This window comes from Microtus ochrogaster, chromosome 8, assembly GCF_000317375.1.
Source record: "Microtus ochrogaster isolate Prairie Vole_2 chromosome 8, MicOch1.0, whole genome shotgun sequence".
Classification (NCBI taxonomy): Eukaryota; Metazoa; Chordata; class Mammalia; order Rodentia; family Cricetidae; genus Microtus; species Microtus ochrogaster.
The window spans coordinates 14998442-15013999 of NC_022015.1; the positions used below are offsets into that span (position 1 = coordinate 14998442).

The window sequence follows — 15558 nt, forward strand, 5'->3', positions numbered from 1 at the left end:
TTTAATATGTTTAATAACCTAAAGCTTTTCATGACAGCGAGATATCTTTGTTCCTGGCAGCATCAATTTACTTCAGAGAAGATAACAGACATTGAAGAAACTCCACATGGAGCTTTCATTTCCCTCCTTAGGGCAAAAACTAGCCATCTGAGCAAAAAGTTACCCTTGCCTCAACACTGCTGACAATATGCTGTCCAAACTGTATAAGCAGGTCACCAAGAAAAGAGACGGCCAAACTTTGCCAAGACAGGGTAGGGAAGTTCTTCAAAATTTCCTGCTTCAGAGAAAAGTCTGTCAGATATTCTAGGTCTGTAGGCCAAAAATGGATGCAGCAATGTTGCAGAGTAACTTAGGGTGATTGTTTAGGAGCTGGATGTCCCAATCATTAGGCAACATTTCACCCTTCTGAGGTCTATGACGGAGTGGAAGACTAGATAGTCATAGTTACAGTTTTCCTTAGTTACAATAAAAAATAAACTAGGTATAAAACTTTAGCATCACAAAGATAAAATAGATAATGGAAAAATTTCTCTAATTTTGCCAAATACAAAGATTCTATAATCAAACATTACAAATATCAACACAAAAAGTTATTTTAAGAATTATGGAGACTGTTTATTTTTTTATTGTCAAAAATTTTCATACATTATATTTTAAAAGTTCATGTTTTTCCACCCAACTTTCTGTTCTTCTCCTTCCCTCTTTAAATTCAAATAAAACCCAAGAAACACACATACCACTTCTATAAAAACAGAAATTAAAATAAGAAAAAGATCAATAAGACAAAAAATGTGAGGTATACTTTGGAAGGATCCTCCAAGGACGAGTTACGTGACAACAGCAACATGTATCAGTAAATTACAACAGTAGAAGCAGTAAAACAAACTCCTGCTGCGTTTGTTCTCAGCAAAACAACAATAAAAATATAACACAATCAGGGAACAGGGAGAGCACGCAGGATTCTACGGGAGAAAACAATACAAATGTTTAATAATAACCAAACAAACAAGACTCTAAAATAATGGAACATATTTTGGAGATATTTTCAGGCCCGTATAGGATTTTCTTCACAAATACATCTTTTCAAAACCTAGAAGTAATAAAATGGGATTGGCAAAAGTACTTACGAGTCTGTGAATTCTGAAAGGCAACAGCTTTGTCAATCTTTAGCTGAGACCGAAGGTCAGCTACTTCCCAACGGCGAAATTCTGGTGCTGTGGTAACATTGAGCAGAAACTCCATCAGGATTTCACTACAGAAAATAAGTGAAGAGGTACAGGTCAAAAATTTATGCCTGTGTATGACACTTAACCCGACATCTGGTGGGTGGAGGCTGGAGGACTTTGTCTCCAGGCTAGCCTGAGCTATGAAGTAATACTCTGTCCTGGAAGATAAAGGCCTTGGGTGGGAGCTCGAGGACAGAATGCTTGCTGGGCATGCCCAGTGCTCCAGGGCAGTGGTTAACAGCTTTCCTAATGCTGCCACCTTTAATGCAGTGGTGACTCCCAGCCATGAAACTATTTTTGCTGCTACTTCTTAGCTATAATTTTGCTATTGTTTTGAACAATAAATATCTGTGTTTTCCAATGGTCTTAGGTGACCCCTGTGAAACGGTTGTTTGACCCCCCAAATGGGTCATGACCCATGGGTTGAGAACCACTGCCCTAGATGATCTCCAGGACCACAACAAAATGTGAAGACAACATTAAAGATAATAAACTGTAATCTTATTTGTGGCTAGGAGCCTAATCAATCCCAGGTTTGTGAATAATATTCCAGAATCAAAGTCTAAGGTCACAGTGACAAAGTCAACTAAATAGTAGTTTAGTCTTTGTTTTATTTTCTAAGTTAGTATACAAAAATATTAGGTTTCATCATGGCATTTTTAGTACATTTTTATTGATCCGCCCCGTCATCCTCTGTTCTATTTCTCTGCCCCTTTCCACTTGTACTTTTCCAGACTGTGGCTTCCTTTCTCCTTTCATGCCACACATGTTTTACTGTCCTCCTTGCCTTTTTAACATCTTGTGGTTCCCTTTCCAGTGTCACAAACTGCATCCACACACACAAATAAACATTAGAAGCTAGGACCTGCTGAGAGAATATAGTATTTGTCTGTGTCTACGTCACCTTGTTTAATACAAGTTTGGCACTTTAAAAAAATTAATTACATTTTGTTTCCACTTATTTTATATACTGACCACTTTCCCCTCCCTTCTCTGCTCCTGCTCTTTTCTTGCCTCCAATCTACCTCCCTCCCCATTTACTCCTCCTCCATCTCTGTTCAGAAAGGGGCATCAGTAAAGCATGGGGCATCAAGTTGAGGCAGGACCAAGCTCGCCCCCTGCATCAAGGCTGGGCAAGACAACCCAACACGGGGAATAGGTTCCCAAAAGCCAGTTCAAGTACCAGGGATAGGTCCTGATCTCATTGCTAGGAGCCCTACAAACAGACCAAGTTTGGTATTTCCTAAAAAAGCAGATGTTATGTCTATATGCACCCATGGAGGTCAAAAGAGGGCATTGGAGTCCCTTGTGCTGCAGTTACAACCGGTTGTGAAATCTCCAGATGTGGGTGTTAGGAACAAATTTAGGTTTTCTGCAAGAGCAGTTATGCACTCTTAACCACTAAACTATCTCTCTGGTTCATAAATCTTTTTCCAAATGATTTTTTTTTATTAATAATAGGTTTCATTATGACTCACACATTGCATGTACCCACACATTGCATGTACCTCTAGTATTCCCATAAAGCAGACACTCTAATACATGCAAGTACTTACATATCATTTCGCATGCCTTCTACAGTGTAAGCCATGGTTTCCCTTGTTGCAGTCACACTGAATTGAAAATAAGTAGCAGTAAATAATCTGAGTCAGAAAATAGCTCTTCTTAAATATTCTTTGCTAAAGCACCCAATTCTTCGTACTACTGTGAAAATAATATTTATTCAACTAAAATTTTAAAGTAATTTTTAAAAATTGGCAAATAAATCCACCTTAAAAAGTAATCAAGTTTTGACATATGCTGCAAAATGGATGAACCTTGAGGACCTTATATTAAGTAAGTTACTAATGGATATATCTTAAATAATTTATTCATATTAAGAATAAATGACAGCAAAATGTAAAGCTAACCCTCCAACAAAAAAGGCAGTCAAAATCAAAGAAAATATGATGGTGGTCAAGGATGAAGGAATAGGAAGTCAGTTTATTGGACGAAGTTCCCGCTAAGGACAATAATGAAGTTCCAGAGGTGGAAAGTGGTAATGATTCTCAAATGCTACTTATTGCCATGGGACCGCATATACATTTAAAGCGGCAACTTTATGTTCCACACTTTACAATGAAAAACAAAAGGGAAATAGTCAAGATGCCCTTAACTTCGATAACAATCCTCTTATTCTCCCTAATTCTAGTATTTCATCTTTAAAACTCTTTATGTAGATATACAGATTTATTTCACTTCCTAACTGTCCTATAGTTAGGAAGTGAACCATTAGTTCTTTGTTCAAAAAAGATCATTCCATTTTTATGTGTGTATGTGCCATGTAAGTGCAGGTGCCTACGGAGGCAAGATGCTAGTGTGAGACCCCTGGCGCTGGTGTCCAGGTCCCCTGGGGGAGCAATATGCATCCTTTTTCTAGCCCCGCACTACCAGTTCTTCATAGTTCTATCATGGCTACCATTCTTTACCCATTTCCTTGAACTGGACTTTCAGTTTCTCGTCTTTAGAAAACAGCACAGGTGTGGTATCACAGCACCATACTGCTGATACTGTTTCTGGTTTCCTCTTGGGGTATAGACATTTTTTTACCTTTGTTCCCTTTCCTTTTAGTTTTTTTTTCCTTTCCTCCCTGATTTATGATTTTTCCTTTTCCAATCAGATGTTTTTGCATATTGTGTATACTATAAACATCTACTCCCAATCAGTCACATATCTACCATATCACAGGCATGCTTCACATTTTTGATGATGACTCAACAACTTTCCCTGTCTGTTTAAGAGATCTTCAGCCCCTTTGTTAACAAAGAGGAGTTACCCAACAAGTGGATATTTATGTGTCTCCCACCCCCTTTGAGACAGGGACTCACTGTGTAGTCCTGGCTTTCTGTAAGCCTGGATCTTAAAGAGACTCATCTGTCTCTGCCTTCCAAATGCTGCTGTAAAGACATAAGCCACTGTGTTCAGCTCCCTCCACAACAGAGCCTCTATTTTCAATTATGTGTATAAGTATGTGTCTGTGAGGGGTTATGTGCACATGAATGTAACTGACTGTAGTGGCCAGAAGGTGTTAGAGCCTTGGAACTGTTGTTATAGTAGCTGTGAGCTGTCTGATGTGAGTGCTGGAAACATGTTCTGCAAGAACAATGTACCTTTTAAACTCCTGAGCCACCACTCCAGCCCTGGCTATTTCTTGTTACTATTTAACAAACCTTAAGTTACCACCAACTGCTTCAATTCCACGGGTTATCTTGAAAGATGAAGCTCCTTTGGTAGTCTTGAAAAAGAAAGGATGCTTTTCTTAATAGTTGTTCAATGCCAGGTCTGCCATACATTACACTATATCACAATTGATGGTCTTAACTGTTATTAGCAGATCCAAAAAGAATTTTACGAAGTAGGTCCTAACTAGCAGGTACTTTTTAATAAGAGTTATGAGATTCAGCAAAGCACACTGATTGCAGTACACATACATGTGTATTTTTGTTTTGTATTTCTGAGACAAAGTCTCCTTACACAGTTCAGGTTGTTCTATAACTTTTAAGTAGGTCTGGTTTATCTCAGACTCTAGAATGGACTTTACTATCTCAGTTTCCCTAAGTACCAGAGTTACAAACCACATGCCATCAGATCTGGCTTAGATTTTAATATAAAATACAATTGTGTAAAAATTCCATTAGCAAATACAAGCTTACTAGACTTGTAGATTGGTGAGACTTTATGGGTGTAGCTTCTGACATTCCTAGGAGACACAATCTCACAGAAAACTCCCTGATCCTTTCTGTCTCTTACAGTCTTTCCGAAGCTTCTTCTACAATACTTCCTTAGCCTTAGGTGCAGGGGTGTTTTGTAATGTATTCTACAAGGGTGACTCTAACTACATGTCAAAGAGGGGAAAAGTCTAAAGAAAGAGCTACCGGCTGAAGAAGGTTGGGAGTGGAGCAGGTGCTCTTCCCCATACATAGAGCATACCAACTGGATGTCTAGTGACACTCGGTCAGCCTTCAAAACATGCATATAATGTACAGACTGAGCAGATCATATTTAAGAATATATGTATATATACATACACATGCATATAGTAACAATATAATAAAAAAGGCCATGAATTTGAAGGAGATCAGTGAGGGTACATGGGAAAGTTTGGAGATAGGAAAGGGAAGAGAGAAATATTACAATTTCAAGGGGGAGGCTTTATTTTTTAAACTTTTGTCACGTTCTATAGAAAAATTGTTTTCCCCTACTGATTTCTTACATTTCAATACCAGCATCCAACTGAATAATAACAATTATTGTCTGTGGCCAATATCCTGTGGTTTCACATGTTATCAGATGGGATTTTACGGGGTTGAACAGCAGCCCTGTTCATGTCCACTCAGATATGTGACTTTATTAGAACACGGTCATCGTAAACGAATCAATCCTGGATTAGCAGAAATGCTAAGCCCATTATGATGGGTGACCTCATAAGAGGACATCTGGACACAAGGACAGACAGAAGGTCGGTTAAGTGACAAGACAGGTGGGTACTGGAGTGACGCAGACCGGAAGCTAGAAAGCGGCAAGGAAGGACTCTTCCCTATGGAAACATGGACCTGCTAATGCCGTACTTACTATAAAACCGTGACTTTAACGCCTAAACTTTAAAACGGTAAGAGGATAAAATCACTTTACATTAAGGCAACCAGTCTGTGTAAATAAGACACAACAGCTCAAGGAAACAAATGCAGGGCACTGTTTTCAGGCTTCTGCTGCTGTTTTATCAAAAGAAGGTTTGGTGTAGCTCAGGCTAGTTTCAAACTCATGATCTTCCTGTCTCCATCTCCCTAGTAGATTACAGGAGTTAATCTCGATGCCTGGGTTGCTTTTAGGTATGTTTACAAGCCAGAGAAAATAGTGGCATGTTTTTTTGTTGCTCTCTGCCTTAGTTCCTTACGACAAGGTCTTCTCTGAGTGAACCTGAAACTAGCTTTTTTGTCCTGGCTGGTAGACAACAACCTCAAAGGGTCTGCCTATCTCTGCTAGGGGAATAGGGATGCATGGCTATGACTGGTTCAAATGTTTTTTTCTTTTTTGATTTGTTTTGAGAAAGGGTTTCTCTGTGTAGCCTGGGTGTCCTAGAACTAGCTCTGTAGATGAGGCTGTCCTCAAACTCAGATCTGCCTGCCTCTGCCTCCTGAGCACTAGGACTAAAGGCGTGCGGCATTGAGCTCAGCCTCTAATACTCACACAGCAAGGGCTTTCCTAAGTCATCTCCTCATCCCTTTGTTTTTTAAATTCCCTACAGGCCCAAGATTACACACCATTTCCAAACAACAAGGTATTAAAGACACTTACCAAACTAGATGCAAGACGTAGTAAATGAGTGGTTCCTAAGTTGTTGGAGTCCTCATATCTACTTCCTGCTTTAATGAATAAGCCAATTCTTGACAGAGGAGCATAGTTTTCCAGAGAAGCAATCACCAAACCATTAGGTAACTTGGTAAACTGTAGTTAAGATGGAATAGAGATATGAACAATGCCTGTCTTTTACCGAGAGTTAAGTAAAGCAAATGTGCTCTCCAGTAAGCAGTGAGACTCACCTCAAGATCCTCAGGCTGCAGAGCCACTCCTCCAGGGGCGGCTGAAGTTTTAACCTTCGGGGCAACTTTGAGGGAATAAAATCTCTAAGAACAACAAAGACAGGTTATGTATTGGTCTCACAAGAACAGTCCTTCACATGTAAAAGCCCTCCATTAGCAATGCCACACAACACAGTGGTCTCATCTTCATGGGAAGAACCACCACTTTCACTGGAAGTTCCACAAGTATTTCATTAGTAAGTTCATTAGCCATTCAGTCTACCCAAGTCACTTTCCCCCCTGTATATAGCGTTTCTTTTCTTCCATTATTTTTTAAAAACTTCCGCAATGCAGCCCAGGATGACCTCAAGCTCACGATTCCTCTGGGACTACAGGTTTCTACTACGCCTGGTCTAAGTCATTGTTTTAACTTCTACCTATCCTATTTGTGATTTATAGAGAATACTGAGTTCTCCACAATCTTTTTAAAAATCATGCATTTTCTTTACTTTTTAATTATTTCATTAAACTTTCAAGTGTTTCCACAGTTTCTGAACAATTGCATTGTTATGTCAACACTTCAGCACTATTGCTTCCTCAGTTCGCCAGTCTCTTTATTTTTTCCAGATAAAAAACCTCCATCTCCTTGGTCATTTTAAGGGCCTTTTCTCAAAGCCCCTAACATGTCCACTGTATTTCCATCCTCTTACATGCTATACTGAGCACGTTCAACTAAGAAAGGGTCTTAGCTTTCTGGTCGAATATCCACAGCATCCTAAACTCAACAAGGATTAAATCAATAGCAGATTCTCAGTATAATATGTAATAATTTGGATGACTCTATTCACATATGAAATATATTTAAAAGCTATACATAAGAGCATAAAGTTATTCTAACATTCCAATTCCATCTAGGGTTCACAGGGTTACTAATGGACATGCAAACAAATCCATTTTCACGCTGCTAAGCCCCAATAATCATGCTGCCGTCATTTGGCAAAGGCCGCTGTAAAGGCCTACAGTGCTCCTACTCTGTTCTGCCCTGGCGCTGGCCTAATCTGGCTGCTGGTCTTCATTTGCTCCCAGTATTACTACTTTCCCTTCAGCCCTGCATTTTAATTATGAATCAAAATGAGCTCTTTGTCATCATCAATTCAGTTTTCTGGATAAGGTGTATGTATGGTTTTCGGCTGTGATTTCCCAAGACATTATTCCACAATATCCAAGTATAGCAGCCGACATATGGATAATCCACAGTTCCATTACCAAGGAAGATGTAGGTGCTTCCCGATAGTGACATTTTAAAATTCTGCACTTTTTTTGGGGGGGGGGTTCCTTTCAGGAAAGACTTCTCCTCCTAATTGTCATATAATTTCTGTTTTGTTTAAATAACACATGTCAATTTATCGCCATGGAAAGAAAGACAGTCCTGCCCTCAAAGGACTTTTAGCAATTGGTTGGTCTAGGCACAAAGAACACAACCATAGCCTAAATGTGTACAATTCTACAAAACATTTATGTAAGTACAAAGAACAAGGAAACACCATTTCCAGGTGTGGACTTTTGCATCCCTGTCTAGGTCCCTCAACACAGACACTACTGGCATTTTGGCATTGGTAAGTTTGGTATTGGTAAATCTATGCTGTACGGGCTGCTGGTGTACAGTTAGATGTTTAGCAACACCTCTGACCTCTAGATGCCAGGAGCACCCTCCCAATGTAATGTTAGACCAACAAGCTCCACATGTAACCGGCTAAGCAGGGGCAAGTTAGCCCTTGCTGAAATTTAAATGCCCCCGTTTTCATCTCTCGATAGCCGCTGTTTCAGTGATAACGTCCTGGCACAGGAGGTACTTAGTGCCCCCTCTCCGAGTGACAACTACATAATTTCGGGTTAGGAAGGAGCCTTGAGGAACGATAAGAGACCTAGAATATAGCGTGTTACGAATGCCGGGACTCAGCAGCGTCAGGATGGAAGGACGCATCGGTGTTTCTGACACTTGCATCGGGGAAACTGATGCTCCAGGACAAACTCGGGAGCAGAGGCCGCAGCTGGGAAAGCAGAGGGCTGGGTGTCGTCGGCCTCCGCCCTACCTGCTTCTCGAGTGACCTTCAGGAGTCTCCCGAGTGCCGCTTTGGTGTCTCTCTCAAGGCCACCCTTCTCTGCGGCTTTCCCGCGTTAGCTCTCTCCAGCTTACAGGACCGGCTGAGCTTCCTTCCCCCGGGCCCCAGCCCGCAGACAGCCCGCTTCTCCCCGGGTTCACTTGAAGGGCAGACCCAGGCCCGAGGCCAGGGCCGCACACCTCGCCCCCAGCCCCCGAGTGGCCGACAAGCCTCCCCCGCCCTGTCCCACGCGCGTCTTCGTGCTCACCGAGAAGGACCCGGCCCGGCTGAGGAACTTCATGGCTCAAGCGTGTGCCCTTTCCCACGGTGACCGCCACCGGGAGCGAGGAAAGATGGTGTCGGAGGATCGAGTTTCCCGGCGTGCCCTGCGAGCTTGCCCACGCCCCCTTGGGCGTGCGACTCTCTGCGCACACGGTGCTCCACTGCTCCCGGAGGCGGGACGGGTCCAGCTCCTGCCGGTGATAGGCTAGCGGGCTCCTAGGCCTGCGCGCTGCGGGGAGCGACGCTTTCTGTCTTCTTTTTCCTGCAACGACGTGCAGCGCCCTACTACGTCTGCAACCATCACGGTCACCAGGGCCGTGCTGGACTCTCGTCCCGGACCTGACAGTGAGACCGGGCCTGCCCGTGAACTCGGCAGCACCTCCTGTTCCCTGGAGGTCCACCCTCGCCACCTTCACAGTTGTCCTCGGCGACCTGTGAACTCGGTCGTCGCCAGCGAGTGCTCCAGCTCGTGGAATTTGCGTCCCAGACTGGGTACCCATGCAGAAAAAGAAATCCCGTGATAGAAAGGGAGGGAGGGAAGGAGGGAGAGAGAACAGAGACCGAGAGAGACAGAGACTCGTACTATGCTACTTGCGTGATTGGGAAAGGGACGGTACCGTGTGTGTGAATAGTCTCCTACAACTCTACTTGTGTGATTGGAAAGGAACAGAACCAGCTGTGTGTGTGTGCGTGTGTATGAGTGCATAGTCTGCTTGCGTGATTAGGAAAGAAATAGTACCAGGTATGTGTGTATGAATAGTCTCCTACCATGCTACTTGCGTGATTGGGATACGAGCAGTAACAGGCGTCAGTAACTATGGGAGTTTGTAACAGTATTGTGTGTGTGTGTGTGTGTGTGTGTGTGTGTGTGTGTGTGTGTGTATGTATGTATGTATGTATGAATAGTCTCCTACCACGTTACTTGTGTGATTGGGATACGAGCAGTACCAGGTGTCAGTAACTATGGGAGTTTGTTAGAAATACATAATCTCCGGTTTCCAGATCGGACCCGAATCTATTTTTACAAGAGTCAGAAGTAATTTACATGCACATTAAAGCTTCAGAAAGGCTGGTAGTGTGGGGCAGGACAAGATAACAGGCAAACATGTCTCTTTCGCTGGTGACTGAATTGTTCCGTGACAACTGTTTGACCAAAGTCATGTAGACCATGCAGCCATGGCTCTGCAGGGCCAGTCCCTTCACTTACTCCAGCACCTCATAGATGGCGTGGGTGTTGGGGTGTGCCAGCTCAAAACCCTGGGTGTGTACCTGGGGGGCTGTTGAATTGGTCAGTCTGGGCCACTGGGACCACCCCCCTCAGGTAAGGGGCAGGACCAGCTCTCCCACACCCAAGGTAAGGGGCGGGGCCATCTTTCCCAAGTGTGGACAGGGTCTGCTCTCCTGTGGGCTTGGGATGGGGGAGCTCTCCCTGGGCCCATGAAGAGCTGAACCAGCTCAGTGAGGCCCTTGTATTTCAGCTCATGGTTCAACACATGGTTTGCACAGGCCACTTTGGTAACATGGACAACAGAAACAGACGTCAACACAGACTCCAGCTATAGCAGGACCATGGACCCAGACTTGGCCATCAGCAACATCTTGGGCCTGGATGTCACCATGGCCCCTGGTGGCAGCATGGGCTCTCAGTTGGCATGGGCCCAGCAGCACCATGGTCCCCAGGCTCCAACATGATCCCTGGTGGTGGTAGAGACTCCAAGCATTCACACGGCCAGTCACATGGCCCCTGATGGCAGCATAGACTCTGGCTGTGGTAGGACCATGGACCCAGACATGGCCCCTGGCCACAGTTCAGCCTGGATGTCAGCTTGGCCCTAGTGGCAGTGCAGGTTACCCCTTCCTGCATGGCAGCAGATCCTTGGGCACAGACCCCAGGCATCTGCACTGCCTTCGGTGGTAGCCTGAGCCTCAGACCTCAACACCGACCCTGGCTGTGGCGGGGCCATGGACCTAGACATGGCCATAGCAGCAGCCCAAGACTGGATGTTACCATGACCCTAGATGGCAAGCAGGCATCCTACACCAGCCTGTTCCTCGTCAGATCCACCTCTCTCCACAGGACATGAACCTCTGTTCCTCTCCCTCCCTCCTGTACCCCTCCATGTATTTGCTCACCGTAATGGCACCCGACCACCAGTGCCCTGTGGCACCGGGCAGACCCTTAGATTCTTCCTGCCTGCCCAGAGCAAACTACCCAGGCAGTGCTTGTGAGTCACTGAGAAGTCCACTTCTCATCTGCTCAGGGCAAACTGTGTGATAGTATGTGAATGACCAAATCTTAAGACATTTTCAAAAGAGTGAAGCAGGAAATACAAAATTCCTTTAGCAAAAGTTGTTTTCATTTGAGGAAAGGGCTATAAATCAGTGTTTGAAGTTAAAAGCATAAAACTTGAAAATTCTCTGAGTTTGATGGAGGTGTGATGACTGTAACACATCAAAACACTGACTGGGTGGAGTGATGCCCACATCTGCAGGTGCGTGCATGCTGGTAGAACTGAGAAAAGAAAGGAAGCCACCGTCAAAATGATTTTTAATTCTAGTAAATGATAAATGACAACCTGGCTGTTTGGATTCTGTTTAAGTAGCTGGAGATTGGGCATTTGGGGTATGTAATACATATTTTCACTTGTAAAATACACTAAAAATTAATTTATGCCAAGAAACACCTTAAAATAGGATTAAAATTTTGTGTGTGTGTGTGTGTGTGTGTGTGTGTGTACATGGATGCACTTATATGCAGCTATGCTGGGAGGCTAGAAGAGGGTGTTAGATCTCTTGAGCTGGAGTTACAGGCAGTTGTGAGCCACCTGACTCGTGGGTACTGGGAATTGAATTCTTTTATCCTCTGCAAGAACAGCAAGTGCTCTTAACCACTGAGGGAGGAATCACTCCAGCCCCTAAATACACAAAACATGTTTTTTCAATAAAGTTATCACATAATATATTTAATGGGAAACTACTAAAATGTTATATGAACAGGTCACTCAAATGTCTTTCAGAAAACCATATTTATTTTTAATCTGTATATATTTTTGTTATCTTCCTAAAGTAGATCTTGTTTAGATCCTGAAGGATAAGCTTCTAAGGACCAACACTCAAGTTCAGCTGCAGCTAGAAAGAAAAAGTAAGAATTACAATCTTTACTTCAGAGACTTCACAGTTAACAGCAGGAGTCAGTAAAGAAAAAAAAAGACCAAGAACCTTATCAGAATAGATTAAAAATGACAAATATGTATGTATCACTACAATACAAAACTAAAATAGAATTGCTCATATATACACTGAGTTAGTTATCATCAGGGCTGAGTGTCAGCATGCACTCCCCTTCTTCACTCATGTACTGAGCTACTGTGATGAGCCCCGAGACGGTGAGAGAAGATATGTTCCAGCTCTCAGTGATCATTTCGTTGTATTATATCCCTACGCCAGCAGTTTCTATACAGAGCTGTAGATTTTTTGACAGGTAAAGTACAGGAAGCACTGGAGCACTCAGAGGGACTTCCCTGCCAGTGTCGTGTTGATATTGGAGCTCTCCGGTGGAGGTGTTCCATAAGCTGATGTTGGGGGAATTATGGAGAAAGCCATGCAAGCAGAGGTGAGGAAGAACATTACTAGTCCATGGACCCTAAAAGCAGGACCAGTTGGCCAGAGTAGGTGAGTGGTGAGAGAGAGGACAGGATAACTTGACAACAGTCATTCTGAGTTGTGTATTTCCAGTCTGCATAAGGAAATTGGTATTTCCTCTTCCAGGCTAAAGGTAAGCCGATGAGAAGTAAGTAATGGGCTTTCAAATGATACTTGTCAAGGACTACTCAGGAAGTGTGATTGATTGACAGGTATCAATAGATGGTTGTAGTTTTGGGGGAGGTTGAGTACAGATGTTAATGAATTGTTGAGGAAGAATAAAAAAGGTTTTGAAAAGCCATGGAACCACAGATGCAGGGTGAACAGTACTCACAGGGGTTGCCCGCTTCTGCGTGCTTTTAGTGTAGAATTTACAGACCAAGTGGCAGGATTCCATTTGCTTCTTAAATTTGTTTTGTAAATTTACTCTAAATTGAGCACATACACATTGACAACATACCTTTATCTACCTCTGCAGTTATGTCTTTTACCATTTGCTGCTGCTTCTGAAACGTCAGATTTTATAACGTTAAATTCAAACAAATGATATTGTAGGAATGACATACCACTTAAAATATATCTTTTATGACCCCTCAAGACCTACTAAACTACAAACTTCTTAAAGTATATACATATATGAAAGAAATAGAAATGGATTCATTAAATAATGGGGTAGATAAAGCCCAACCACAAATCTCTTGCCACCAAGTGAAACCTCCAGTGCCAGAAATGGGTTACAGATAACTGAGTTGTTGATCAGAGGGGTCTCATGGAAACTTCCAAACAACTCAGGCTATTCCCAAAACTATTGGTTACTCTCTACAAATTGATGGTAAGGCCTTATTGCTGAAGACAATACCTACATATCTCATTGAAGAATGAGAATCATGGAGAAGCTGCTGCCTAACTAGCACATTTACCTCTACTGTCTAGTGTTCATGGCATTGGAAGGTACTCTGCATGCTACTAGAGGAGAAAAGTAAACACTAACCCAGTCACAAACCCTTTGATCTGCAATGGTGATGGGCCTGTAAGATAAGCTGGTACAATAGTGGCATAAATGTTATGGGAGTAACCAACTACTACCGGATTGGATTTAAGTTCTGCTCTATGAGATGGAACCTGTCTTAGTTATTGCTGTGATGAAACACCATGACTGAAAGCAAATTGGGTAGGAAAGGGTTTATTAGGCTCATACTTCCACATTGCTGTTCATCATTGGAGGAACTTAGGACAGGAACTCAAGCAGGGCAGGAATCTACCAGGGGACAGGAGATAATGCAGAGGCCATGGAGGGGTGCAGCTTACTGGCTTGCTCATCATGACTTGCTTTGATTTCTTATAGATTCCAGGAGCACCAGCTGAGGGATAGTACCACCCACAATTTGCAGGGCCTTCCCTCATCAATCACTAATTAAGAGAATTCCCTTACAGATGGCTCTTATGGAGGCATTTTTCTTAACTGAGTTTCTTTCCTTTTAGATGACTACGTTGTGTCAGTTTGTCAAAACCAGCTAGGACAGAACCCAAGCACCACATTGCTTGGGTGGCCAAGAACCTGAGACGCCTGGGAAAATCAAATACTGTTGTTCTACTAGAGAAACTTAGCAATAAAATGACTCCTAATAACATTCTGCTACACCCATAGATCAGAGCCCCACTCAGCCATCAGCAGACAAGCTTCCTAATGCATTAGAAGGGAACTAATCCTGAAGCCCATAAATGAACAATGTACAGAGAGTGAGAGGCCTTAGAATACTCCTTCCTAAATGCGAGGTCTTCATCAAACTCCTCCCTTCAGGGCTCAGGGAGCTATGCAGAAGAGGAGGTAGAAAGATTGTAAGAGCCAGAGGGGATGTAGGACACCAAGGAAACAGTGTCTCCTAAACACAGCAGGACTGACACACATGAACTCAGAGACTGTGACAGTATGCACAGGGCCTACACAGGTCTACGTCAGAGGGGGTGAAGTGGAAACAGCCCCATCCCTAACCAAGGTGCTATCTCCAATTGACAGCTGCTTGTGAAGGAAAAATGACTTTTCTCCAGTTGAGTCTCACTGGGTTTATAAACCACATTTAAGGGTAGGCTTTATGTCCTTAGTGGATGGGCAACACGAAATGAGCTGACCTGTATTTTTGTAGGTTTTTTTTTGTCTCATATTGCTTTGGACATTTCTTTTTGACCTTCTAGTCTTCTTGTATATTTATACTGTGACTAATTTGTGTGTATTAATTTTTTGCTGTGTGTGTTTATGTTTTTCTTTGTGAATTAAAAAAAAGATTTTTTTAAAAATTTTTGTATATGAGTGCTCTATTTGAATGTATGGCTATGTTTTATTTAGTTAGGGTTTCTATTGCTGTGAAGAGACACCATGACCATGGCAACTCTTATAAAAGGAAAACATTTAATTGGGGTGTCTACAGTTTCAGAGGTTTAACTCATTATCATCATGGTAGGACATGGTGGCATGCAGGCAGACATGGTGCTGGAGAAGGAGCTGAGAGTTCTACATCTTGATTCACAGGCAATAGGAAGTGAACTGAGTTCTGCACTGGGAGTAATTTGAGCATAGGAAACCTCAAAGCTTAGGTCCACAGTGACATATTTCCTCTACAAGGCCATACCTACTTCAGCAAAGCTACATTTCCTAATAGTGCCACTCCCTGTAGGGGCTGTTTTTTTTTCATACTATCACAAGCTGCATGACAGAAGAAGGCATCAGATCCCACTATAGATGGTTGTGAG

At 42.9% G+C, this 15558-nt stretch overlaps 1 protein-coding gene across 1 annotated transcript in view; it reads right to left on the reverse strand.

Annotated features, from left to right (window-relative positions):
- Positions 1-9295, reverse strand: part of LOC101998866 (cytochrome b-c1 complex subunit 2, mitochondrial) — a 29816-nt gene extending 20521 nt beyond the window's left edge. Inside the window, exons 1-6 of the mRNA XM_005351155.2 lie at positions 9155-9295; positions 6806-6889; positions 6561-6710; positions 4436-4500; positions 2783-2839; positions 1128-1252 (exon numbers count right to left, since the gene is read on the reverse strand). Of these exons, the coding sequence (XP_005351212.1) occupies positions 1128-1252; positions 2783-2839; positions 4436-4500; positions 6561-6710; positions 6806-6889; positions 9155-9187 (514 nt within the window). The 5' untranslated portion in view covers positions 9188-9295. The remainder of the gene's footprint in view (positions 1-1127; positions 1253-2782; positions 2840-4435; positions 4501-6560; positions 6711-6805; positions 6890-9154) is intronic.
- Positions 9296-15558: the final 6263 nt, after the last annotated feature.